Consider the following 25,980-nt stretch of genomic DNA (forward strand, 5'->3'; position numbering starts at 1 on the left):
AATAAAATTTCACTAGACACTTCAATCAACAAAGTACTGAGTTCAGTCAAGTTCCAAAGTGGACAAACTTCTGAGACTTATTTTTCTTAATATAAATTGGATCCAATCTCTGAGGGTGCTCAATACTAAAAAGTCAAAAAGGCCATAAAAGCACTGATTCCCATGATGACTCATAATCTTAAAATATTTTATTCTAACATATTTGGATTTCATAAACATGAAACCTTGACATAAAGGTTAACTTTATCATTTCAAAAAGGAATCTGGGTATATTTAGGTGCTAAATAACAATGCTCGTTCTTTTCTTAAACAATCTGTGTTGGCCTCTCACTGGCTTTATTTTCTGTGGGAAATAATGCAAGTATGCTAGTCCTAATTCTATTCTCTGAGTTCTTTTCAATTTTCCTCCTCCAATGTAATTTAATTTAAAAAACTGTCCCCTTAATATTTAAAAAAAAGTTTTAATATTGGAAACAAAATTTAACTGGGCTCAGAGGTCATGCCTTTGCATGTTTCTAATAATTACTTATAACAATTTTATCGACAAGGTTAAAGTAAACCTAAAACAAACGGCAAAGGATGTAATTATTCCATTTAACGTCTTCATTAAGGATTCTTTTCCCTAAAAAGTTGAAAATAAGGCCAAAACACAATTGGGGCATTGTGACTTCTATAAAATTAAGAGTCAATAAATAATCTTAACTATATTACTATTTTTGTTTTACAATACTTAAAAGAATTCAGGGACAGAACCCTTAATTGACTAAATTATGCAAGATGTGACTGCATCTCAAGTGAGGCACAGACAAAACAATCTTAACTGTGAATGGTGTTAATCAATGGAAAGTTAACATCATGTAATGTCACCTTAAGAACTAAAAAAGTATACACTGCACACTGAGAGGATGCTGGGATAACTGTTTAAGAAAGGTGTACAATTTTAAATGGTAAAATGCTTCAGGGCCAGAATGAAGAGGTTTCAGTTCTAATGCTAAGAACTGTGACTAGCACTGGCCACCGAGAGAAATGTGGCAAATTCGTGGCTTAGCAAGAAAGAGTCCCTGGATACATTAATGGTACCTGTCATAGCTGGACCTGTAAAGTATATACATCTTTTGAGGGAAGAAGGAAAATGCTGGTACACCTTCCATATTTTTGAACCTTGCTCTAGGTAAAAATTAGAGTGCTAGCACAAGGCAACAAGTTCCGTTACTGATGGGTATCACAAAGCTAACTTCCCCCAGACTCACGGTTCTTTATACTGTGCAAGTTATAGGAAAAACGGCATCCTAAAATATGTGAGTCCCTCTCCTGGGGCTTCAAAGATTTTTAATTAAAGATGAAAGTTATAAGATCAGAAGAACATGAGAAAGCCAGAAGCAAGAACGGTGCTAGGGCCTCAGCAGTCCTGTTAACAGAAGTGAATTCCAGATCATAAAATGCTTAGAGAGAAGGGTGTAGGAACAGCCATGTTGGCGCAAAGGCATTGAGAACGTTATTAATTCTCACTTACTATGATAGGTTGTAACACTAAAGAGGGCCCAAGGGTGTACATCAGACTATCTGTGCAGGACCACCCATGAAGTGTTCTTTCCTGGGTTAAATTCCAAAACCATATAAATGTCTGGGTTTTTTGCTTGTTTATCATCATCCCAAGAGGTCTACTGCTTGGGTTTCAAATATGTACTCTAAATACATGATGAGCCAAACATACTGCTTTTATTCCTATCAATCCATTCTAGGCACAATGGCTCAATGAAATCATGTACTTCACTTTGAATTAATCAGTTTGATAAAAAGGCGCTTAGAATGGTGGTTCATAAATTAGAACATCCAAGAGGACGCCCATAAAACAGCCTTCAAAAAATTTACAAAAAAGAAAAATAAAAGAAGAAAGGTTTCTTTTTGGTAGAACGCTGAATACGAAACAAGTCAAAAGGCCAAAAAGGGGCACATGCCTGCCCGCTGCTGTATCCCTCTCACTCATCTCACATCTCTGTCTTCTCTCTGAAGTCTTTCTTATTCAGTCTCAATTAACTTTTGGCGTCTTTGGAACCAGCTGGTGCAAAGAAAGAAGCTGAAGAAAATCCACAAAGTGAACCATAGTACTGATGCTATTGAGAGCACTGGACAGTACTTTTAGAGAGTACTATTAGGCTATAATAAATCAGAAGATGAATCATAACTCAAAAATCATTTAAAGCTACTTTTTTTTTAGCCGGCTATCAGAAATATCACTGCTTTAAAAATTAAAGGCAGCTCTCTTGCTCGCTCTCATTCTCTGAGAATACATTTAATACTGAGTACAAATTAATTTCTAGTTATTGGGGCATTTAAAGGAGTCATTTTTCTAATAAAGACTGAGTCGGCCCTGATGAGACTATATCAGCCTTTAAAGATCTAATTCCTAGGAACTACAAGTTTGCTAAGCATGTGTGAGACTCAAAGCAGAGAAAGAAAAGATATTGCTTTTAAGTTGTCTGATTCCTGAGAGAATATTCAAGTACAATCATAAAAAGATCAAAAGAAAATCTACAAAGCTTGCTAAAGGTTGAGAAGGTGCCTGATATATACACATATGCATGTACATATATACGTGTATGTGTATAAATTGTATTATAAATTGTATTAGATTATCAGAAACCATTTTGAAATGTTAAATTAAAAATGTAAACAGTCAAGAGAGAAACAAAAGCAAAGACTACTCACTGAGCAACAGAAAAAATATATACCATTAAAAATCAACCTGGCTCAACCACTTCCAGCCAGAAGAGATGCTTTGTTTAAGATGCCAAAGTAGATATCTGACAACAAAACGCAACAAAAGGCATAAGTAGTCAATAGCGACTTTCTTTTTCCACCAGACCATCAACCGCTGGAGTTAACGACAATGGACAGAGAGCTGTCTAAACTGCTAAGAACAAAGGGAAAAAGTAGCAAAGTATTCCTCTGGAGAAACTGAGAAAATCACACCTTGAAAGGACTCAATGACAAATCACAAAATGTCAGCCTTACTCAACTCTCTGGACTTAGATGTCATCCTGATTTCAAGACCTGGTTATACTATTCCTATATGCTCTAAAAATCATTTCCATCTGATGTTTAGTGCTTTAGAAAAGAATCAAGGCCATATCCTCATCTACAACCCTTGGATAATTAGAATAATCACATAGCTGGAGGCTCATAAGATCCCAAGGCTACTCAGTGCCTTTATTCTCATAGTTTCTCAGGTGAATCCTCCATTAGAATTTTTCCTTCATCCATAAACATTCTCACATTCCCTACTTTTACTAACAGTTAAATGAAAATGCTGCTGGTGTAAGGGAAATCCTTTTTTGGCCCTTTGAAAACTGATACTAATTTAAGAAGTCACTCTTTGTCTGCCATTAATTAAAATGTACACTACTGAGTTTATCTGCTCAGAGTATAGAAGTCATGTTAGGAAGAAAACTTCCAACACAGAGCTCAAATTAAAGCAAAGGCTTTGAACTGTGGATCTGGAGACAGGTACAGTTTGTACTTACACCTCCCCATTTAAAGTACTGCATCTACAGCATGTGGCAAAGAAAAAGTACAGCTGTAACACAGTTGAAGGGATTGCCAAATTCCAAATTTAGCTTTCTGTATATCAAGGTAACAATTAAATTTTACATTATCCCCTAGAGAGTCTAGCTACTATTTTTTTTAAAGCTCTGATGAGAAATTAAATTACTGCTTTCCATTTGGAAGTACAGGTAACTACAGTTATTGCGGCATTTCATGATTTCCAATGGAACCAAGATCCCTACTGTGTCTTCCTAAACTGGTTGCTATGAATGACTAGATAGTCCAGAATGGACAGTAATTAAATAACTTCACTTCTCTCTCTCAAGTAGATAATATCTTTTGAGACCTCAAATTTTATTCGACAGACTTAATTTGGGATAAAATAACTCTAAATATGCTTTTCAAATTCTCAGTGTCATATAGGGAGGTCTAACAAAAAATTTTTAAAGCATTTTTCTAAATGATTTGAGTAAGACAATTCTTCCCATACAATGGACTGAGTCAGACACAATTTTTAAAACGTAATTTGTTTATTTCAGTGATTAACAACTTTTCTTTTCTCCCCCACATGGCTGCATGGCGCGGCTTGTGGGATCCTAGTTGCCCGACCAGGGATCGAACCCTCGCCCTCAACAGTGAAAGCGTGGGGTCCTAACTACTGGACCGCCAGGGAAGTCCCAACAACTTTCTTTTTAGTATGAGTGTATTTATGAGAAAAGTATAAATCTTTTTTTTCATTTTAATCGAATCAGCGTTTTTCAAGTCCCATGGAAAAATCTCTACTCTTAAAACTTGAGTTCCTGCTTTGCTGAATAAGAAAATGAGGAATACTATGTTTTCACCATTAAATTGTTACTATCTGGACATATTTAGACAATTAACAAAAGGAAGGAAGCCGTCTAATTGTTCTACCTGAGATTAGATCACAGCCATCTCTTTATTACCAGCAAGCCAGGTGCACCAGCAGGCTTGCCACCAGCCTAACAAATCAAACTCCCTGTGTTTTCAGACTGGTACTGAGGACCAGAAACACAAATATAGCTCGAATAACTAAGTAAGCTGTAGAGGCAGAAGAAAAAACTTCAGAGCTTTAAGGTTCCAAGAACACGTAACTCCATCCCATCCCCTCGCCCTACCCCCTGATGTGAGGTTGTTAATATTCAAATCTGCATAAATTATCCCTTAATTATTTGCAATTAATGTACAACAGTGATTTGCATGCCCCCAAAGTCTCTATTAGCCATTTTGGACAATTACAACAATAGTGAACACCCAGGGATACTACATGCCAGGCAGTGTTCTAAGTACTTTGGTGCTCTTCAAATGAAAATCAGAATTCTCCATTCAAATTTCTACGAAAGTTATAGGGGACCTTGTTAAAACACCTATTTAGTAAAGACCTATATATTTATACAACTTGGAGTCAGTCAGCTACAAAGCCATTTTTCACTCAAAGATTTTGCTGGATAATTGTATGAAGAAACAGAGAAATACATTAAGGTTATGCTACTAGATAAATAAAAATAGTGAACAAATTGTTAACTTATTTGGTAAATGGAAAACCTATTTCTAACAAACCACTGAAACAGCAAAATGACAGTTATATCACTTGCTTAACAGGAAATTTTAATGAGCAGACAAAACAAATGCTAATATACTATAAAAAAGAAACAACAGAAATGAAATGGAAAGACACACTGCATATTTTCAGTGTAGCTGTATTTAATGAAGTCTAAAAAAACCTTCACTTTTAAAAGTCAGCATGAATTTTTTTAAGTGCAAGAATAATTTGCAGTAAATAGATTCTTTGCTACATAATGCCAATACTTTTGGATTTTCTTTGCCGATTTGTTAGTTGAAGTATTACTAAAAGAACATAAAAGTATGGGCATTACAAATCCATCTTAAAAGCTAGGCAGTGGCTATCGTATTTAACAATTTATACAACAATATTGTATGAAGGTTTTAAATTTGTTCATAACACCCAAAGTAATTTACAAATGGAGTTCTATAAAGATGTGTTTCATCACTCTAAAATGTGACTATCTTTCCCCCCTGTATGTGTGTTTTAAACTGTTCCAGGTGTATTTACTTAGATCTTAAATAGTTACAGAATTCAGTCATAGGTTGTTATGAAATGTGTCCTCCAAAAACGTATGTTTAAGTCCCAGCTTCCAGTACCACAGAATGTGACCTTATTTGGAAATAGGGTCATTATAAATATAATTAGTCAAGATGAGGTCATGCTGGAGTAGGGTGGGCCCCTAATCCAATATAACTGGTGTGCTTTTAAGAAGAAAATTTAGATACAGACAAGCATAGAAGGAAGATGATGTGAAGACACACGATGGAAAACAGCCATGTGACGACACAGGCAGAGATTGAAGTGACATATCTACAAGCCAAGAACAACAAGGATTGCTGAGAACTTCCAGAAGTTGGGAAGAGGCAAGGAAGGATTCTCCTCTAGAGCCTTCAGAGAGAGAATGGCCCTGCCAACACCTTGATTTCAGACTTCTAGCCTCTAGAACTATGAGAAATTAAGTTTCTGTTGTTCTAAGCCACCCACTTTTTGGTATGTTGTTACAGCAGCTCTATGAAATTAATTATACAGACCATATATTATAATTAGAATCTACCTGTCCAAAAGAGCATTTTTTAAAGTAAGGCATAGCTTTGAAGTCAGCAAACCCAGGGTTCAAACATCTATGCAAATCAAAGGCTGTGTGACCATGGATTTGAGTTTGCTTATTTGTAAAGAAGGGAAAATGAATCCTACCAAACAGTGTATTTCTGAAGATAAATTATATAGAATGTCAATGACACAGAGGTTAAAAATTTTCTCTGTCCACTCTCAAAGCCCTCTCCCTGTAATGAGAATGTATTTTAACATATGGTCAGACACTATTTGGCTAACAATTCAGAAAGTAATATGATAAAAAGAGGACTGTAATTCAATTAATTGAATAAATTTTATAAAAAACACTGTCCTAAATGAAGCCCTGATAGCATTACTACTTAGAAATCTCTAAATCTTTACCCTGCGTATGACCACAGTGCTATGTGATACGATGTTTTTCAGAACCTTCTAAGAAGGTAAATGCTACCCTTGCCTATCTAAAAAGGCTCAAAGTAGTTTCAATAACCAGAGAAGGGAAGATCAATTCTTAAACAAGTTATCTTTTATACTTTCAAAGATTATTTATTTAATACAAGTCTTCTGATTTTACTAATATTCTTACTAATGTGTAAACTGGCCCAAGTTCAGTAATAAACACAAGACTCATGTCATTAAAAAGCAACTGTTCAAATGCAAGAACTTTTTATTTCATGTAATAATCATAACATAAGCAAATAATAATTAACTTTGGCAAGATTAGTAGAAATAGAAGTATAACTCACAAATATGATAAGCATGTTCCCCTGATGTGTGGATTAGGCAGTAATAATGGCCACAATGTTTAGAATCATCTGTCCAAAGACTTTGGAAAAGGTGATCAAAGGCCAGCACCATGACATGCTGTGGATTAAACCTCATATGAATCTAAGTTTAGTGACTTGAAGAAAGCCTAGAATCAGGTTATACATTCTAATAAAGTAAAATTACTGTAAATTATTCACTACTACCAAAGACAACAGCTAACCTCCAGACTGCTTGAATTCAAGTGGTGAATAACGACTAACATTGAATGCTTACTATGTGTAAAGATAACTTTACATATTTTATTTATTTCAAGCCACGGAATATTCCTAATATATGAGTTTTATACACAAGAAAACTGAGTACTAAGTTTTGGCTAAATATACAGTGTATAACCGCCACATTTTAGAAAGAAGCTGCCAAAGCCACAAAAATATAAATTTGGAAGCTATCACTGGCTCTGCTTTACAAGTATTGAAACATTTTAAAGAATAAAAAAGTTTTGAAATTTTATTTAATTTGTGGGAAAAGGTGTTTTCAAAAAGAAATCTTATTTAATATCAATGCAACACAAACCTGCCTCCAAAGTAGCAAGTTATTTATTAGAAAGTTAACAATATTATGCTATGGTATCACTTTAAGAAAAAAAACATATCCTGAAAGTAGAATCTAAGAGAATGAAGCTGAAGTGAATGTTCAGACACTGGAAAAGAAGACAGCCCCAAGTTCAACTGTAACAGTGAAAACACAAGTTCAGTGTTTCACTGCAGCCTTACCCTGTAAGGATAAGCCTGGTACGCATGTTACCTTTTTCCGCACAAATTTATTTGCCTTTTCTAAAGAGAAGAGGAACTAATAGTTGGTGAGCCTCTGCCACATGTGTCTGGCACTTTATTAAGTGGTACATGATAATTTTTTAATCTGACAGGCCTGGGTTTCAATCTTTGCTCAAATATTTACAAGTGGTGAGATCTCAGGATATTAAATCCGTGACTCAGGTTTCTCTTAATAAGAGATATTAAAGCAATAACTACCTCACAGGACTGTCGACGAGAATTCTATTATGCAGGTAATAAAATCACCCCAGTTCTTGTCACACAGTATATGTCTATTAAATATTAGCTAATATTATCATCAATTAAAAAACAAAAAAAAAAGCAGCCCTGCAGGCCAGCTTTTACGAAATGACGCTTCGAGGTGCAGTAACTTGTCCGAAGACATATATTTAGAAATGTTAGTTTTGAAAACCCAAAGGCGATAAAACCTATGCTGTCTTAAGAAGTGTTCCAACATTGTTAGCCTTTCCCTCTGTTCCTCCTGCTTCCTCAGCTGGTCTTTTACAGAAGAGAAAACTTACTTCATTGACTCAAGGTATTTAAATGCTGGAAACGACCTTAGAAATCACTAAGCAAAGGAGCAGCAAATTGCTTTCGACAGACAAATCCAACTGATAGCCTCTGCCTGGAATGACAGGTCAAAAAGGAGGCTGGGAGGTGCTGTGATGAGAATTCTGAGAAAGGCAGAAAAATAAGAGACAACAGTGACAGCCACCCATGGGCTGAGTGATAGTGGTGGGAGGTGGGAGGACAAACAACGCAGGTCAATCAAGTGCTACATTCTGCTGCTGCTGCGCGCGCTTAATACGCTCATTAAACTAACTCCTCTAATTCTCACTAAACTCAGGGCTCAAGGTCACAAGTTCCAAGCGCACTCTCTACCACCTACTGGGCTCTGCATAAGCATGCCCTCAGCTTCCTTCACTACAGGTCACCCTACTATCCAAAGCATCTCACATTTCTCATACAATATAAAGTTAGCCCATTAGCACCATTCTACCCTTTGATATACTACACATATTTTAGAGATTACTTAGAATATTTGTTCTATATCTTGACTAGAACAAGGCAGAGTAATTCTAAGTACATATGAGGTGAAGAGCTCCCTGGGGGGAAAAAAAAAAAAAAGATCTAAGTAGAGGGGAAGAAAAATGTCTGAGCAAAGCTCATGCCAAAATAAACCACTGACTTGCATTAGTCTCTGATGTGCAAGCCACATCTAAGTGGTCTTACTAGTAACATTACTCCTAATCCCTGATAAGCTTTAATGCTTGCGGTTTTGGTCCCAAAGGGACCCTTTTTATAATCAAAGCATTTAATCACACGATACATCTAGTAAATTTTTCTTTGAAGTATCCGATAACAAAGTTTCACCTGGGTCAAAAATACTTCCAACAAAACCATCTCACATGCGTCATCCTTCCATCCCTTTCTTGCTATAATAATTCATTTTTAGATTAACACTTGAATTTAAAACATCTGTGATGGACTTCTCTATTTTTTACTCACCCTCCAATACCAATCACCACAATTAACTGTATACTTTATTGAAACACTAAAAATAATTTTGTATCACTATTTTAAAAAAAACGTAAAAAAATCTCAAGTGTATGGTACATTAAACATTTGCATATTTTAACATATCTAAAGTGGTGATATGTGGAAGGTATGTGTGTGTGTTGGTGTATGAACATGAATATGTATCTCCCCAGGAGATTCTGTATTAGTAAGTCTGTGGTGACCATCCCCTCCCTATATATTCAAAAAGCTCCACAGGTGATTCTTCTGTCACACATTTCCTGGCTGAGAACCACAGAGAAAGTGTATTTCATATAGCTTTCAATACACATGACCTCATTTAAAGTATGCCCCCAAAGAAAACAATTTGTGCCACTGATTTAAAATTCTAGTTCTAGAAAGTTTTGCTGGATCAAGGTTACCTTGTTTTTAATCTCCCATTAAAAAGTGTAGCAACCTGACTTTTTCAGAAGTAGAAAATAAAGTTTTTAGAGCCTACAGCTTAAGTTAGCGTAAAAGACGTTTCCTATAAAACCAGAGCATCACCAATTAAGGAAGCATTTATACTTCTCTGCCACACTGTAATATTTATGATTTCTTACATAATTTTAATTTATTTTGCCTGTCTTAAAAATGAATATACACTTGCTCTCCTCTTCTTCATTATGTAAAATATTTAAAGAGTAAAATGTTAATGTTTTTTCTTTGAAAGAGTTAAAAGCCCTTAAAACATTTTATTAATATAGCACCCAATAATAACGATGAAGGCACATAAGGTCTAACAATTATTTTTAATCAAATGTTAAATTTTTTTTCATTAAATGTTGTGCCCATCTAAAATATATACAATGACAAAAAAAAAATCAGAATTTTTCTAAATCACTTACTAAGGGAATATATATATATATATGGAGTATGTGTGTATATATATATATATATATATATATACACACCAAAGAAATACCATATTTCTTTGATCCTAAGACACATTTTACATTTTGACATTTCTGAACTACAAATGTGTCTTATAATCGCTGGCATGTCATACTGGAAGCATTTAAAAATTTCTGAATGGTGCTTCTTACAATCAATGACACCTTAGATCTGATGAACTAGTGTTTATAAAAAAATACTTTTTCAAATTAAAAGAGGTAACTTTCTTTTTAAATGTAACGAAACTGTCCCATTCACAAAACAACCCCAAATTTGTGAAAAATGGCCAATAAATTTGGTGAAGCGACTAAATTATCAGAACAAAAGCAACTGCTCTGGTAAGAATGTAATAGTTTAAATAATAAACAAATTGTATTAATTAAATATTATATGAAGTCATTTCCAGAGTTTTAAACAAATAATTTTATACTATTCTATCTTCCAATGCTTTCTAAGTATTCTGTACACCCTACACATTGAAATAAAATTAAAATAAAGGAACATTCCACCTATGATATGCTGTAGATAAAGACTACCTTGCTTTAAAATAAGTTTCTATCTACAATATAAAATGATCAAAGTACAGTATATGCATTCATGCTAAGAACAGAAGTCAATGTTTAATGAAATGTTTAAACACATAAAAAAAATTCAGAAATTAATGTCTATTAACGCTGCAATCTACTAATACCACACTAAGTCCTATCATTCTCTCGCTCTCTAACATATCACAAATCAAAACACTATGCGATCTCCTGTCTAATGTAATTATTGCCTGCAGCACTTCAACTGTTTTATTAAAGTATTTAGGTACTCCTTGCATATTTCTAATTGCTAGCATTCTAGTGACAGCAGTACTGTGATCAAAAGCGTCAAAAATGTGATAGGTCTTATGTCAAACTTAGCAAAGTTAAGACAATTAACTTTTCTCTCCATCGTTTAAAAAAAAAAAACAGCGAACGTAAATATCAATTTTGGAAATTCAGTATGAGGATGAATAATATCCTTTCACTCAAACATTACACAACAATACAAGGATAAAGTGAGCCTAACTACACATAATTATTTTTCAGCTGTTTTAAGAGTGTCACACATTTCCAGGATGGGTTTCTAGGAGACAGTACTGACAACTGATTAGGTAACTTCCACCATCAGAATCGTCAAACCAGTGCAACACTTGTACACATTTTGTTTTCAAGTTTGCACATGAAGGCCCAAGGGTGATAAAAAGCTTGGGATCAAAAGTCACTGAAAAGTCTCACTTTCTTTTTTACTGCTACTTAATCCAAGTGAATGTCACTTAATTTTGATAATGATAAATGTAACTAAAGTAGTTTGAGAGAAATCCCAGTTAATTTCCTTAAGGACAAGGCTAAATCTTTCCAGAATATTAAAACTTTGTACCAATGTCACAGTTCTTCCCATTACCCCAAGGAAATGATCTGAAACCAACTCGAATTATTGGACTGAATTCAATTACCCTAGAAATAAACACCGAACTCCCCCTCTCATCCACTTCTCCAAAAAAAACAAAATAAATAACGTACTATTTCTATTTCAGAACCTACAAGAAGAAAAGACTTTATTTTTGGCGAGAATCCTTAAAGATCTATAGATCATCAGAGGGAAGCAAAAACCACCCAACGTTCAATGGCTGGTGTACTCCATCATTTCTTTTGGTGCGGGGTGGGGCGGGGGGGCTTGACAAATGTAACTTAAGAATTTTAGGTAAATAGAACAAATGAGGAATTACTGGAATAGGAGACAAAGCAACTATTCATGGGACCAAATGAAAGCCATCATTAGAAACGAAAAAACACCAATGGTTTTATATATATGTGTATATATGTAAAACCCAAAGAAGAAACAAACAGCAAATAAATGAAAAGCAAAAGCAAAAGCATAGTAATAATAAATAAAACAGGAAACTTATCCCAAATTTTTCTGCTACTCAGTTTACCTTGGAGGCTAATCTGAACAGCGTTATGCAGAGCCTACAAAACACATGACAGACACATTGTTTCTGGTATACAAGTTAATGTTTTAAAATCCACCAGCACTACTCTACATTTTGTGCAACTGAGAAATTCACTTCAGGCAAGTGACCAGTAAGAACTTTAGTATAAGCACTATCTATGCAGAATAGCAAATAGTGTGAAACAAAGCAATGCAAGCATTTACGTGGAATTCAGCTTGATGCTAAATCTGGCTTCATGCTTAACTGTATTAAAAGAGAATTGCCAAACTGCCAATGTATTTCTTTACAATATTTCTTATTTTACCATCCTAAAGGCTAAGAGCTGTAACTATGAGCAATGTCAATTAGCCAAATTTCTCTTATTTTCTATCCAGTTTTAAAGAATATTTTATTATCTAAACTACCAGCTTTCTATTTTTCTCTGTATGTGCATGAAAATAGACGTCCAGAGAAAGAAAACTCTACATATGACTTATGCAATAAATATACACAGATATTACACACATACTAACGAGACTGCATGATTTTTATATCGAAGTACATGCTCTTTCCAACCACACGGTTCTTTGCTGTTGTTTTACGAGTAACAGAAAAAGTCTGCACCAACTAAGCACGTGCTGCTAATGGTCCATGGTTTTAAGAATCTGTAGGTTAAAAAAATACAATTCCTAGAACACTGTTATCAAACAAATAAGTTTTATTGGCATCTAAAAACAAAATTCACCCAACATTGAAACGTACTTTAATATTTATGTTGTTTTCTTTTTTTCTTTTTTCTTTTTTACTCACTGCAGTATGAGGAACAAATCACAAACACTTACTTTGGAGAAACAGAGACCATAGTGTAGATTTTACAAAATCACTTTTTAAAATCTCTGTATTGTGCTCCTCAAATATCTAGAGCCAGTCTTTGCATAAAATATCACAGCTTTGTCTATTACCTTAAAATTCTGCAGCAGCCTAAAGATATGGATAAGATATACCACCGCTTACTATTTTGAAATATATCTATTACCATATCCAACCTAATGGTAGTATCTAAAAAATTCTTTCTTCCATAGGAAGTCTCTGACAAGCTGTTATTCATTTCCTTGAAGTTAAAAGAATCTGGGGGCAACATTTATATTTTATCAGAAAAATAAAAAAATGTTTACCTACCATGTTCATATTAAGAACAATGTCTATACAAGTCAGTTGTACAATTATTTTAAGAGAAAGGTGAACATGAACATCAGATTAACTTAATTCTGGCAGACGAAAGTGAACAACTATGGTCCAGTCAGCCATTAATCTATTACAGAGAGATGACAACTTTACAAAATGTATCTTTTACCTACTGAGTGATGATTATGTCCCCTCAGTTTCTGTGCTTTCTACCACTGGTTCACTCTCTATATCAGCAACTGTGTCACTCTTCTCCTTGTTTATTTCACTTGAAGATGTCAGTTTTTCAAAAAGTTCAGGATCACTCTGCGCTGGTAAAGGTGGTGGATGAGCATGTCTCTCGGTGTTTTCACCGTTAACCTGAGGCACATTATCACCTTTTCGCTGAGAAGTGGCCCCTTCAAAAAAATCAAAAACCCGAGCATGAGGAGGGGGGACCCAGGTGTTTTGAATTCTCTCTCGTCCAAAACGATTTCCGTTAATTTCTCTGCAGAAATCAAAATCTCTGTCATCCCTATCCCTTTGCCTCTCCCAGGGTCTTCTGCGGTCATCAAAATCTCTGTGAACTTCTTGTCCAAATCCTCTGTTCCAAGGACCACTTCTAGGATCGAACCGGTAGTTTCCAGACCGAAATCTACCTCTTTCTTCATGTAAGCCTTTTGGACCACCATAGACAGGCAGAACCCGATGCTCTCTCTCGTCAAAATCTCTATGCCCCCAGGGCTTCTCTGGAGTAAAGCCAAAGTGGTCTCTTCGACCAAGATGATCTATGCCTGGCCTCACCAGATTCTCTCTAATATCTACAGGAGGTCTTCCAAAATGATCTCTACCATCTAATGGAGGCCTTCCAGGACCTTCTCTTGGATCCACAGGCCGTCCAACCACATCCCTAACATCCACCGGGGGAGGTCTACTAATGGTTTCCCTGGTTTCTATGGGAGGAAACCGGTAATCTCTATCTCCTTCCTGTTGAATGTTATCATTCCCAAGTGGTATCCTTTTCTCTGGATTAGCAACATTGTCTACACTTTGTCTTCCAGGAACTAGAAAAGGTCTTTCAGGTGGACTAAAAATATCTCCTGGAGCAAAAGGACCACGGGGTGGTGGATGAAGAGCTGCATCAAGTACCGCTGGGGGAGGGAGTCCCCGCTGAGGTGGAATTCCAGGCTGCATTAAAGGGAATCTTGGTCCAGGTGTCTGTGGTATTAGTCCTGGACGAATGTCTAACATTGGCATTGCAGGCATCCTTTGATTAGAAAGATTTAAAGGGGGTAAATTTTGAGGCCCAGCTGGTGGCTGTGTTCCCAAAAGTCCAGGAGTATTTGGAACACCGGGTGGCTGTACTCCTATAAGTCCGGAATTGTTAGGTATGTTCGGGGGAAGCATGCCCAGAAGTCCAGAACTACTCGACACACTTGGTGGCTGTATTCCCAAAATGCCAGAGTTATTTAGAATATTTGGTGGCTGGGCTCCAATAATCCCAGAACTATTGGAAACATTAGATGGCCGGACTCCAAGAATTTCATTATTACTCGATACATTTGGTCTTTGGACTCCCAGAATTCCAGAATTGTTCGTCACATTTGGCGGCTGTCCTCCTAAAATCGCAGAGCCACCTGAAACATCATTTGGAATCACTAAAATGGAAAGAAGAAAAATAACACAAACAATCATTCTGGTGTGAAAAGGAAACTATGTTTATAATTATTAATGCTATAATTTCTAGTAGTTAGCTTAATCAGCTACTTGTATCCCCCCAAGAATCCAGGTATACTAGATATTAAAAAATTAAAGCTAAAATTATTAATACCATACATAGTGAAATTTAAATATTAAAACATAAGCGGGGCTGCTACCTAAAATCTTTACATGAAATCTTTTTAAGTTAAACAAAAATATCAGGTTTTATACTGATTCTCCACCTTTAACAAAAGTCTTTCTAAAGTACAAACAATTCTTAATATACTAACAGTGGTGCCATAAAAAAAGGACTTTGGTTCTGAAGATCCTAGGGGCAGGACAGGAATAAAGACACAGACGTAGAGAATGGACTTGAGGACACCGGGAAGGGGAAGGGTTAGCTGGGATGAAGTGAGAGAGTAGCACTGACATATATACACTACCAAATGTAAAATAGATAGCTAGCGGGAAGCAGCCGCATAGCACAGGGAGATCATGTGACCACCTAGAGGGGTGGGATAGGGAGGGTGGGAGGGAGACGCAAGAGGGAGGAGATATGGGGATATATGTATATGTATAGCTGATTCACTTTGTTATAAAGCAGAAACTAACACACCATTGTAAAGCAATCATACTCCAAGATTTAAAAAAAAAAAAAAAAAAAAATGTATAGTGTAGCCAAAAGAACACTGAGCTTGCAGGTTTAAAAAAACTAAAAGAGCGAGTTTAATTCCCAGCTCTGCTACTTAAAGCCTGTGTTGTGTGTGGCATCATGCAAGTAAATAAACTGCTTTACAGTTACAGGAAGAAAAAAAAAAAAAAAAGGACTTGCTGCTTTCAAAACTATATTGTATCTTCTAGACCTAGCTGAATATCTTGTAGTAGTTACTTATAACTAATACTTGTTTGTTTTAATCTTTCTGTAAGTATACATATTTTGTGCAATCTTATTTTGATAACACATTAGAACAGTTCCAATAGGCCAAAAAAAGGAGGAGAAGGAGTCTTAATGGAAAGGTGTCAAAATCTATACACTATCCTGAAGGGAATGCCAAATTTGTTTTTCACAGGAACTTTAGGAGATAAATGTTTTACACATTCATGGCACTAAGAATTAAACACCAATATAGAGAAGTAGTGATTATGATTTAGCTATGTATTTCTGGGGATTTCTTTTTTCTTTTTACCTGATCTGGTGTTTTCACCAGAAGAAATCTGGTGATCTATAAGATGAGGTACTTTTTCTTCAGGCTCTGCTTGTTTAGTTGGAGGATTAAAAACACTTCCAGCTGGCAGAGTGGAAGTAGCAAGACTGCTGGCAACAGAACCACCTGGCAAAACAAGGCTACCAAATCCAACATCTTTCACAGTTTCTGGAGTCATAGATAATGGCGGCTGCACTAAAGCTGTTTAAAGAAGGAGAATATATATTTCAGATTTAATTAGCTAATCAATTCATGTGCTAGGTTAAAATATTAAGTATGACCAACACCGGTCTTGCCAACGTTTTAAATGACTTCCTATCCTCTTTCCCCAATTATTTGGTAAGACTGCTCAGTTAACATGACATATGTGAATTCTCTTCTGGTCCCTGTATTTCGTTTATAATGAAAACTAACTTCTGGCAGCTTGAGTGTTTCATTTAATGGCATCTCTGTATTACCTAGCACATTCTATAATAACTGATGCTCAAAATGACAAATGAGTCATCCTGAAGAAGCTAAATCATATTTAGAAAGCTTCATTTTTTAAAAATAGGGAAAAACAACAATTTTTAGAAATATTTTCAAGAGAAATGTTTAGTAAAATAAGGATCCATACTTAAGAACAAAATCCCAGCAATTAAAAAAAAAATTGTAATTTTTTTTCAAGGATGCCAGTATGGGAATATCTAAATACACAGAAATGATTGGTGAAGACCAACAAATATGAGAGTGAAAATCTGCCCAATCCCGTTGAAACTGTAAGTACTAGGGTCTTTACATTCACTACTTTTTGTCAAATGAGGTTGGAAACTCATCAGACGAGAACTACAAATAAAAAGGTAAAAACATTTCCTTTTTATAAAGATATAAAAAAAGGCATAAAGAATGGGTAGAAAAACTCTTCTGTATATGTCACCTATATGTTAAAAAACTAAGCTAGAGGAATATAAAAATCACAGACAGAATTTCTAATCAAATTTATTTCACAACACTACTAAATCATGTATTTTGGGATTTTAGAAACTTTTATCCTCACATTTAACTCTGGACTACCTAGACTAACTCTTAGCACAGAACAGAGCTGTAAACTAGGGATAAAAACCAACTGGGATCATGTATGGGGATTATGAGAACTAGATAAGACGGTGTGAGCAATTAGGGGAGCAGCCGGCACACGGGGGGGTTTCTCGTTCTCCTTTAACTGATCCCAGGTTTTCCAAAATGAACAGCGTAAGGAGAAACAACTGGGAAGGAGGCTCTAAGTAAGGTGAGTCTCTGTGAATGGTGAATTCAGAAACGGCTTCTGAGCACTTCTCTAATTTTCAGAAAGAACAATTCTTCCTAATTAACCAACAGTAACACAAAAAGGATCCTAATGTTGTCTAAACACTGAAGGAGAGAAAAGAGTTTAAAAATGTAAGAAAAATGGGTTATAACACCAAAACGTAAAGCTCTGTATCATATACACTCTCTTTACAGTAAAGTCCTTTGGTCTAGTATTAGGCCAAAAAGCTCTCAAAAACTGATGCAGTCATCTCAGAGGAATAGAGAAGTAACATGAAAGGCTCTTACTGTCCAAAAATGAACAAACTGAACTTCAAAAAGAAAGGTGAATGCAACCACTTGGAAGTAAAAATCCATTAATCCATAAACACTACTAAAAGTGAAGGAGAAAAAAGTAGAGGGAAGGGAGTGGAGAAGGAGAAATAAGGGAAATCCTCCCCCACCTTCAGTCACTGGGTATCACAGATAATATCCATAGAACTCATTACTCTGAAAAATTGCACTTACAGGAAAGAATTTAGCATCTCCTGTACAACTGTACTTCAAGGTAACTAAATACTACTAGTTGATAAGAGAAAGTTTTTCTTTACAGAAAAAATTCTTGCTAAGAAATGTGGAAGGAATTACAAAATTCGGAAGGTCACCACTTTGCAACTAATGAAAAGCAGATTCAGCAATAATAATCAAAGGATGAAACCATCTGATGAAAGTCTGAAGGGCGACTTTTTAAAATGACCAGGTCCCACTATCTGAATGTTCTGATCCATTATGACATCATTAGAAGTGGGACAAGAAGGCACTGCCCGGCTCCTGATGTGATATAATGTCAAGTCCACAGCACCCCACTTGTTAAGTATTCCTACCAAAAAAGTTGAAGCATATTCTAAACAAGCCTATGGTGCTAAAAACTTTCTATCTGCAGGAGATTCAAGGAAGATACCACAAAGAAGCAAAAAAACCAAACCCATTATTTGGGATCTTGCATACAGAAGTGAACTGCTTTTCAACAAGTCAAAGACATGAAGGAAGCATTCTTAAAAAGGGGGGTGTGGGTGAGCCTGCTCTAGATTAAGATATTTTATACATAAAACAAAAAATACAAATCTGATACAACAGAGCAAATCTGAATATGGACTGTCATATGATACTGTTAATTTGTTAGAAATCATTTAACCAAAAAAATGCATTTGTCTGAAAACTTCCATGATAAAAAAATTAACAATAATTCACAAAAATGAGAACCAACACATTACCACTATCATAAAGAAAGAAAATTCTTAAAGTAGAAAACTCACATGTTGGTACTACTGGTGGAATAGTAGGTGGTGGTACAACAGGTGGTGGAACTGGAGGTGGCATGAAACCTACATGGAAAAAAAAAAGACCAAAAATAAAATAACAAAAAAAGTCACTTTCTTTTAAATCAAAGATTCCAACAGCTATAAATGAAATTCTACATTCTTAAAACAGTCATTACTACCTCATATTTATGAATATATTTTCCATTTAAAAAATTACTTTTATATACTCTACCTTATTTGATCCTTAGTAAGCTAAGTAAAGCATAGAGATCCCTATCATGAGCATATCCTATTTATTTACTTGGCATGCTCTATGATGCTGTAAAATCAATGATTAAGTCAAGCCAGGCAACCTGTTTATGTGTTAGCATGGTGACTGCATGGGAAGTTAAACATTGCATTTCAAGCTGCTGACACCATTATATGCAATAATGTCATCTGTAAAATGTGCTATTGTACTTCTTTGATGTATATGCTGTTTACCCACTATATCAGAATACTTTAATTAACCTTGGATGTTACTATATTTTATTTTGAGCACTGAAACAAATCTTAATAAAAAATAAGTAAGAAATAAATAAAATAAATTTAATATTGGCTGTTTTATGATTTTAAATATCAGATGATCAAACTATAAACCTGCTTCCCTGCATTTTTAAAATATAGAGCTACCATTAAGTTCCATGAGAAAATAGTGGCTAAAAATAATGGGAAAAAAAGATATGTGATTTTCAACAAATGAATGCTAGATAAAGGCTCTATAAAATCCATGTGTTATGGTTTTTGAAAAAATCATTTAAAAATATCTTCTGAGAAAAAATTTTAATTTTCAATCACAAATACAGATCTGTGATTGAAGATATTTGATGAGTAGTTTTCCAATATTTAAAATATAAAAAGATAAAGTTCTTATTAAAATCTGCATCAATTTCAAATTACGTATTAAACTGTAATTTAAAAAATTTACACTACATGACAAATTACAACCATTTTCAGACAATGAATTTACTTTTTGGCCTTGTTGACAGTTTTTAGGAACTCTATTCAATGACTAAGAACTTAAATTACAGAAGTCAATTCAGTAATTCTTTTCTATAGTACACAAATAATTCATGAAGTTCAAAAAAAATAGAAATAGTTTTGAAAAACGACATATATCGTTTGATCCCTTGTATTATCTCTCTCCTTTGTCTAAACCTCCCATGATCTAATACGGAAAGCTCTATCTCTAACTTATGTAAGCAATTATTTATATTTAATTGATAAGTGTTAAGTAACCTATAGTTTTTACCGAGAAACAATGATTCAAGGAACTTCTGTTTATCTATAATTTATTAGGTCAAAAAAAGTATTGTGAGTTCAATTAGCATTTTAAGATATACTATAACTTCTAATGTCAAAATGGAAATCTAATGATTTTTAGGACTAATCTATATAATTTAATGCATACTTTCTGATGAATGGGTGATAACTATAGAGAACTTCTATATAAAAACTTCACCATAAATTTTAAATTATTTTAAGGCATTTCAATGATTTTAAAGGATTCCATTTCTTTTCTGTCATTGCGTCTTAAAGTGCGGTCCACCAACAATACGCATCAGCTGGGAACTTGTTCGAAATGCAACTGTCCCGCCCCACCTCAGCTCCACTGACTCAAAAGGAGGCTGGGCCAGCAATCTGTGCTTTAACACGCCCTCCAAGTGATTCGGATGTAAGCTATGGTTTGAGAATCACTGCTCTACAGCTTTAAACCTGGAAAAAGAACATTTTAAATGGTATTCTAAATAGAGTTCAAACGATAAGATGAAAATTTCTTACCAGGAGGTGGTTGTGAAGGGTTAAAACTCGCGCGGAGAAAAGGCGGTGGAGGAATTGGACTGAATCCAGGAGGAGGAACTGGCATTGACACAGGAAAGGCTGGTGGGACTAAACTAACTGTAGGCACTGCTGGAGCTACTGGAATCTTTTGTGGATAGAAAATAAAAAGTCCAGGTATCATTTTATCCATCTGCAACGATTACATCTTAGGACAACCAAAGGTAAATTATTTCTGTTTCTCTTATAGGAAGGTAACAAATATCATTAAGTTGTTTTGGGTTTTTTTTTCTTCCTTTTCGTGTTCTTATAAGTGAACTTACTTGAGGTAAAAGCAACACAGTATTTTTCAACAAACAGTATATGTAGAGATTGTGAAATCTACCTTATATTCAAGTGATGTAAAGATGTGGGCACCTATTTCAACAGTGAATAATACCATGCTCAATTTTACACTGCCATCTCCCACTAAGTTTATACCTAGCTATGTGATGCGATCTAATCACCATTAGGAAGCATGTCACTAACAGCTTTAAAATGGCTTGAATTTCTCATTAATTTGTTTTCTACTCCTAACCATAAATTCTTTAACTCATCCTAGGTACAACAAATCCCAAATATTTATCTGTATTATGGCATGGCTGTACCTCTCTTCTAAAGTTCGCATTGTATCAATGGTCTATTCAACATCTCAACTTTGCTGTCTAGAAAGACACTTCAAACTTCACACACATAAAACTGAACTCCCAACTGTCCTTCCCAAACCACACTTCCACAGTCCTTCTCATTCTCAGATAATGGTAACTCCATCTTGCCAATTTCTCAGACCAAAAACCTTGCCTCTGCTCTTTCTCACAACTCAAATCTAACCACGCGCGCTGGCCATACCATGACAATACACCTCGTATCTGACGACTTCTCGTTGCCTTCACTGCCGTCAGTCCAGTCTGAGCCACCATCATCTCTCACCTGGATTCCTGCAACTGTCTTTTAACTGGTCTCTTTGCTTTTATCAATGCCCACTATTCTATTCTCAAAATAGTTGCCAGTGCAATCCTTTAAAACTCTAAGCCAGACTGAGTCACTCCTTCCGTCAAAGTCCTCTAATGGCTCCCCATCTCAGAGTGAAAACCAAAGTCCCCCTAGAGGTCTCACTTACACTAAGTTGCCTCTCACTCACTTTATTCTTGCCCGCTTGTTATTCCAGGAACACACGAAACATGCTCCTGGCTGCAGGCCTTTGCACTGGTTGTTCCCTCTGCCTCTAACGCTTTCTTCAGATAGCCACATGATTAACTGCCTCAGCAACTTTAAGCTGTGGCTCAAATGTCTTGTTCTCAATTAAGTCCACCTCACCATTTTATTTAAAATTTTAAACACCTACCTAGGCACTCCTGATGATCCTTACACTACCTTCTCCCCTCCACAGTATCTTATAAACTTATTAATTTTATATTTTCTGTCACCCCTATGAGAACAAACTCTCCATAAGGGAAGGGACTTTTGTTTGGTTTTTCCCCCCACTGATGTATCCCTTATTCCAGGTGCCTAGAACAGTGAATGTCACAGAGCAGGCAATCAATAAATATTTGTTCAATAAATTAACATTTAAATATGAATTATACTTTTTCTAAAAGGAAAATTTCAAAAATGCTTATATTTAATATTAATCTATTTTGGACAATTTCTTCCAAGTTTTATAAAGTAAAGATGTGAGTAAAAACAAAACTGTAAAACAACACATTAAACAATAAAAAAACACCCAGCACTAACCTGTAACATAGCAACAGGTGGAGGGAAAACCTCTGCCTGGGTTGTGACCACTGTCTCCTTTTCAACTGGAGGTGGGCTCTGAGTTGTCTGGACCGTCTCTTTAACAGGTTCTGAGCTTTTCACACTTTCCCACTCTAAACAAAATATTTGAAATTGATTTCCTCTGGATAGGTGCAATTTTTCATTTTATATGTACACATTTATTTCATGTCTGAATAGTCCTTCATCTACCTTGGCACATCTTTAAGATGTGTCCACAGCTGTAGGTGCCAACCTATTGGGTTCTGCTGAGATAAATCTGATTAGGATACTAAGGGGTTCAAAAGAGCACGACATGAGGCACAAATCAAAGACACTAAAATATTTAGTCTAGAGAAAACACTTAAAAGGGATATAAATAGATACGTATCTCAAAGGCTGTCTGATTTAAGACAAACCAACCTTATTCTATATTTTATCACAAGGTATAAGGGGGAAACAACCAGTATTAACCCAATACAGAAAAATGCAAAAATAGAACAAAGAAGCTCCAATGGTTCCTCCAAAGGTTCACCTCCCTTAAAGATCAAAGTCATCAGAATGACTAGTAAGACTACACGACTTCGCCCCTCTGTACCTCTCTGACTTCATCTCCTACTACTCACTCCTCACTGTGCTCAAGCCATACTCGTCTCATGACTTTCTAACAGACTTGGCACTTGCTGTTCTCTCTGTATGAAACACTCTTTCCCAGATAGCTGCATGTCTCATGCCTCTGAATACCACCTTCTCCATTAGACCCTCTTCAACCACTTAAAACAAAACTCCAATAGCTCCACACCCATACTGCCTATCCCCTTTCCCTGTTTTTTCTTCTTAGAACTTAACCAACACTGAAATACTACCTAGTTTATCTATCTTATTATCCATTTTTTTCCCACTAGAACATGGGTTGGCAAACTCTTCCTACTGTAAGTATTTTAGACTGTGTGGGCCATGTGTTCTCTGTTACAATGACTCAACTGTTGTTGAATTTTAAAAAGTCATATACAATAGGTAAACACAACTGAGCATGGCTGTGTTTCAATAAAACTTTATTTACTGAACAGGCTGCCAGTAAGATTTGGCCCATGGGCTGTTGTCAACCCCTGTACTACAATGTGCACTCCAAGAGAGGAAGGATTTTTGTGTCTGTCTCACTGCTATAATCCCAGCTCCTAAAATTATGCCTGGCACACAGTAGGAACTGAAATATTTTTTGAATGAATAAATGTTCTGGAGGAACATCCACCCAAAAAGGAGAGAGAAAGACAGCGAGAGAGAGAGAATGACAAGAAGAAAACAACTGAAAAAGTGTTTGAAAATATGTACATTGGCCTGAGAACAAAAATGCTATTCTGAAAATTAGCTAATTTTGGTAGAAGAGCTAAGATGTCAAGAAATAAGTATAACATATTTCAATTCTTTCCCAAGCATCCATTATTCTGTGAATTTATAACTAAAAAATTTTAAAACAAAAAGACAAATTTTTCAAAAGAACGCCAGCTTATCACTTGGTTATAACCTTTCTAGAGCAGCATGAATCTGAACTACAGCTCTCTGAGATTCTATTCCTGGCATTCTCAACATAGATACTAATCAAAATAATCTAGGAAATTTTTAAAAGAAATTTCCTAAATCCCCAGTTCTCATTTAAACTCAAGTAACTGAAAAAATTAGTCTTTAGCAGCCTCCATATATACAACGCTCTCAAAGATGGAAACTTTTTTAAAGACATATATAAAAAAATGCTACATTTAGAGTTTTAGAACACTATCTATACTCTGACATTTATGAAATAGATCCCATTAAGCATACACGTTGAACAGGGTCATGTTTCACGTTTTCCCCTCTTTTGCACGATGGGGAAGAATCCAGGAAATAAAATAAACACAATTCACCCCAACATGCAAAACTCTTATTACAACCCTTTAAGCATATTTTTAAACAATAAAACTACCCATAGGGTTCTTACCAGTATTTACAGTTTCCTGATCAATCATGCCTCCTTCTGCAAAACCTTCCAAGTCATCCACTTTAACTTTTTCCCATGGTATATATGTTACTCCAAGATCCACATCCCAGAATTGTTTGTATTCTGTTTTCACGCCTTTGTTTAAAGCCCAAGCAATCTAGCAGGAATGAGGAGAGGAAAAAAGAAAGCTCATGTTTACTGTAAGAACAAGGTAAAACATACAAAATTATACGCTAACAATGTAAATATGAATAAAATGAGTTTTAAAAATCAGCAGGACAGGCAAAGCATCACTGCTGGAATAACAGTAGCCAATGAAATTTTTTCCATGTATTTTCTGATTTTGTTTGTAAAATAAAACCTGCATTAGACAGCAGTGGTGTTTATAATATGGGATTTATTTCCACTTACTATGACCTTAAAACACCACATTTCCAGAAATAAACCAAATCTACTTTTCACCATAAAAATGTCAACCTACATTAGCGATAATTAGAATAGTTAAACAAAATCTTGGTACTCCAAGAGACCAGTGACACTTTTGCTTACATAGAGAAACTCTCTGCCATAAAATGACAAAGCACGGGCATATTAACTCCCTTGAAAGTAATTTAAAATTTTTTAATTCAGTTGCTGAAACTATGGAATAAATTAACTCCAAATAGCAGAAATAAAATGTAAATTAGTTATAAGAAGTAAAAATGGAAAAATACACAATAAATACTCAGTTTAAAGACTAAGAGGAAACAAATATACATAAATAAACCCTTCACAAGGGCCTGAGTTGTATAAGACAAGATGTTAAAAAGGAGACATTAATAATATAATTAAGGGGTAGGATTAGGAAGCATTGGGAAGGAGTGAATGAAAGACAAACTTGTAAAAATGAAAAAGTTCTGCTCATAAAATGGTGCCCTGGTTAACTAAGAGCACCGTGCATGTGTGATTTTGAAGAACTGCTTGAATAAAGCTTTGGTTATTGTTTTACCTATAGCCAAATTCTATAATTCAACAATACTAAAATAATAAATTTCTGTCAAGGTTTGCCTACAACATTAAAGAAGAAGATGAATTTAAATACAGGAAACATTCTAGCTATCCAATAAAATAAGAGTGTGTGCCCCCCATTCTCACCTTAATGACCTTGGACCCAATTTTATATGACCCGGAACTAAGTTTCTGAAGAGCCCGAAATGCATCCTGTCGATGAACCATGCAGACATAAGCACAGCCCCTGGGAGGAATCATCTATTAAAAAAATCATTTTCTTTAGAAAGGGTGTATGAGGAGGGCAAGTCATTTCTGGCATTTTATGGTTTTTAATGGAACAGAACATTGATTATTAATACTGAATTGTTTCCCCTTTTCTTCCTCCAGCTATCTGTTTATTGGTATAATTCATGCACAATCAGTTGAAAAAAAAAATTCAGAAGCTAGTTGGGTCTCATTCTAAGCCATGATATATGTGAAATCTTGAATATCACTTGTCAACTAAAGTTTTAACACACAATGAAGAACTATTAAAACAAG

The 25,980-nt window shown here is 35.2% G+C and overlaps 1 protein-coding gene across 3 annotated transcripts in view; it reads right to left on the reverse strand.

The window, feature by feature from the left end:
• The window catches only part of SCAF8 (SR-related CTD associated factor 8), a 185,738-nt gene that overhangs the window by 96,265 nt on the left and 63,493 nt on the right, over positions 1–25,980 (reverse strand). For all 3 annotated transcript variants that reach the window (XR_011075044.1, XM_068551746.1, XM_068551745.1), the window contains 7 exons: positions 25,585–25,698; positions 24,451–24,607; positions 22,458–22,591; positions 20,688–20,832; positions 18,861–18,929; positions 16,264–16,482; positions 13,566–15,033 (listed from right to left, as the gene is read on the reverse strand). Coding sequence is in view for 2 of the 3 variants with exons in the window: in XM_068551746.1 (XP_068407847.1) it covers positions 13,580–15,033; positions 16,264–16,482; positions 18,861–18,929; positions 20,688–20,832; positions 22,458–22,591; positions 24,451–24,607; positions 25,585–25,698 (2,292 nt within the window). In the remaining variant the exon portion in view is untranslated. The remainder of the gene's footprint in view (positions 1–13,565; positions 15,034–16,263; positions 16,483–18,860; positions 18,930–20,687; positions 20,833–22,457; positions 22,592–24,450; positions 24,608–25,584; positions 25,699–25,980) is intronic.

The sequence above is a fragment of the Eschrichtius robustus genome, chromosome 9, assembly GCF_028021215.1.
Source record: "Eschrichtius robustus isolate mEscRob2 chromosome 9, mEscRob2.pri, whole genome shotgun sequence".
Lineage (NCBI taxonomy): Eukaryota > Metazoa > Chordata > Mammalia > Artiodactyla > Eschrichtiidae > Eschrichtius > Eschrichtius robustus.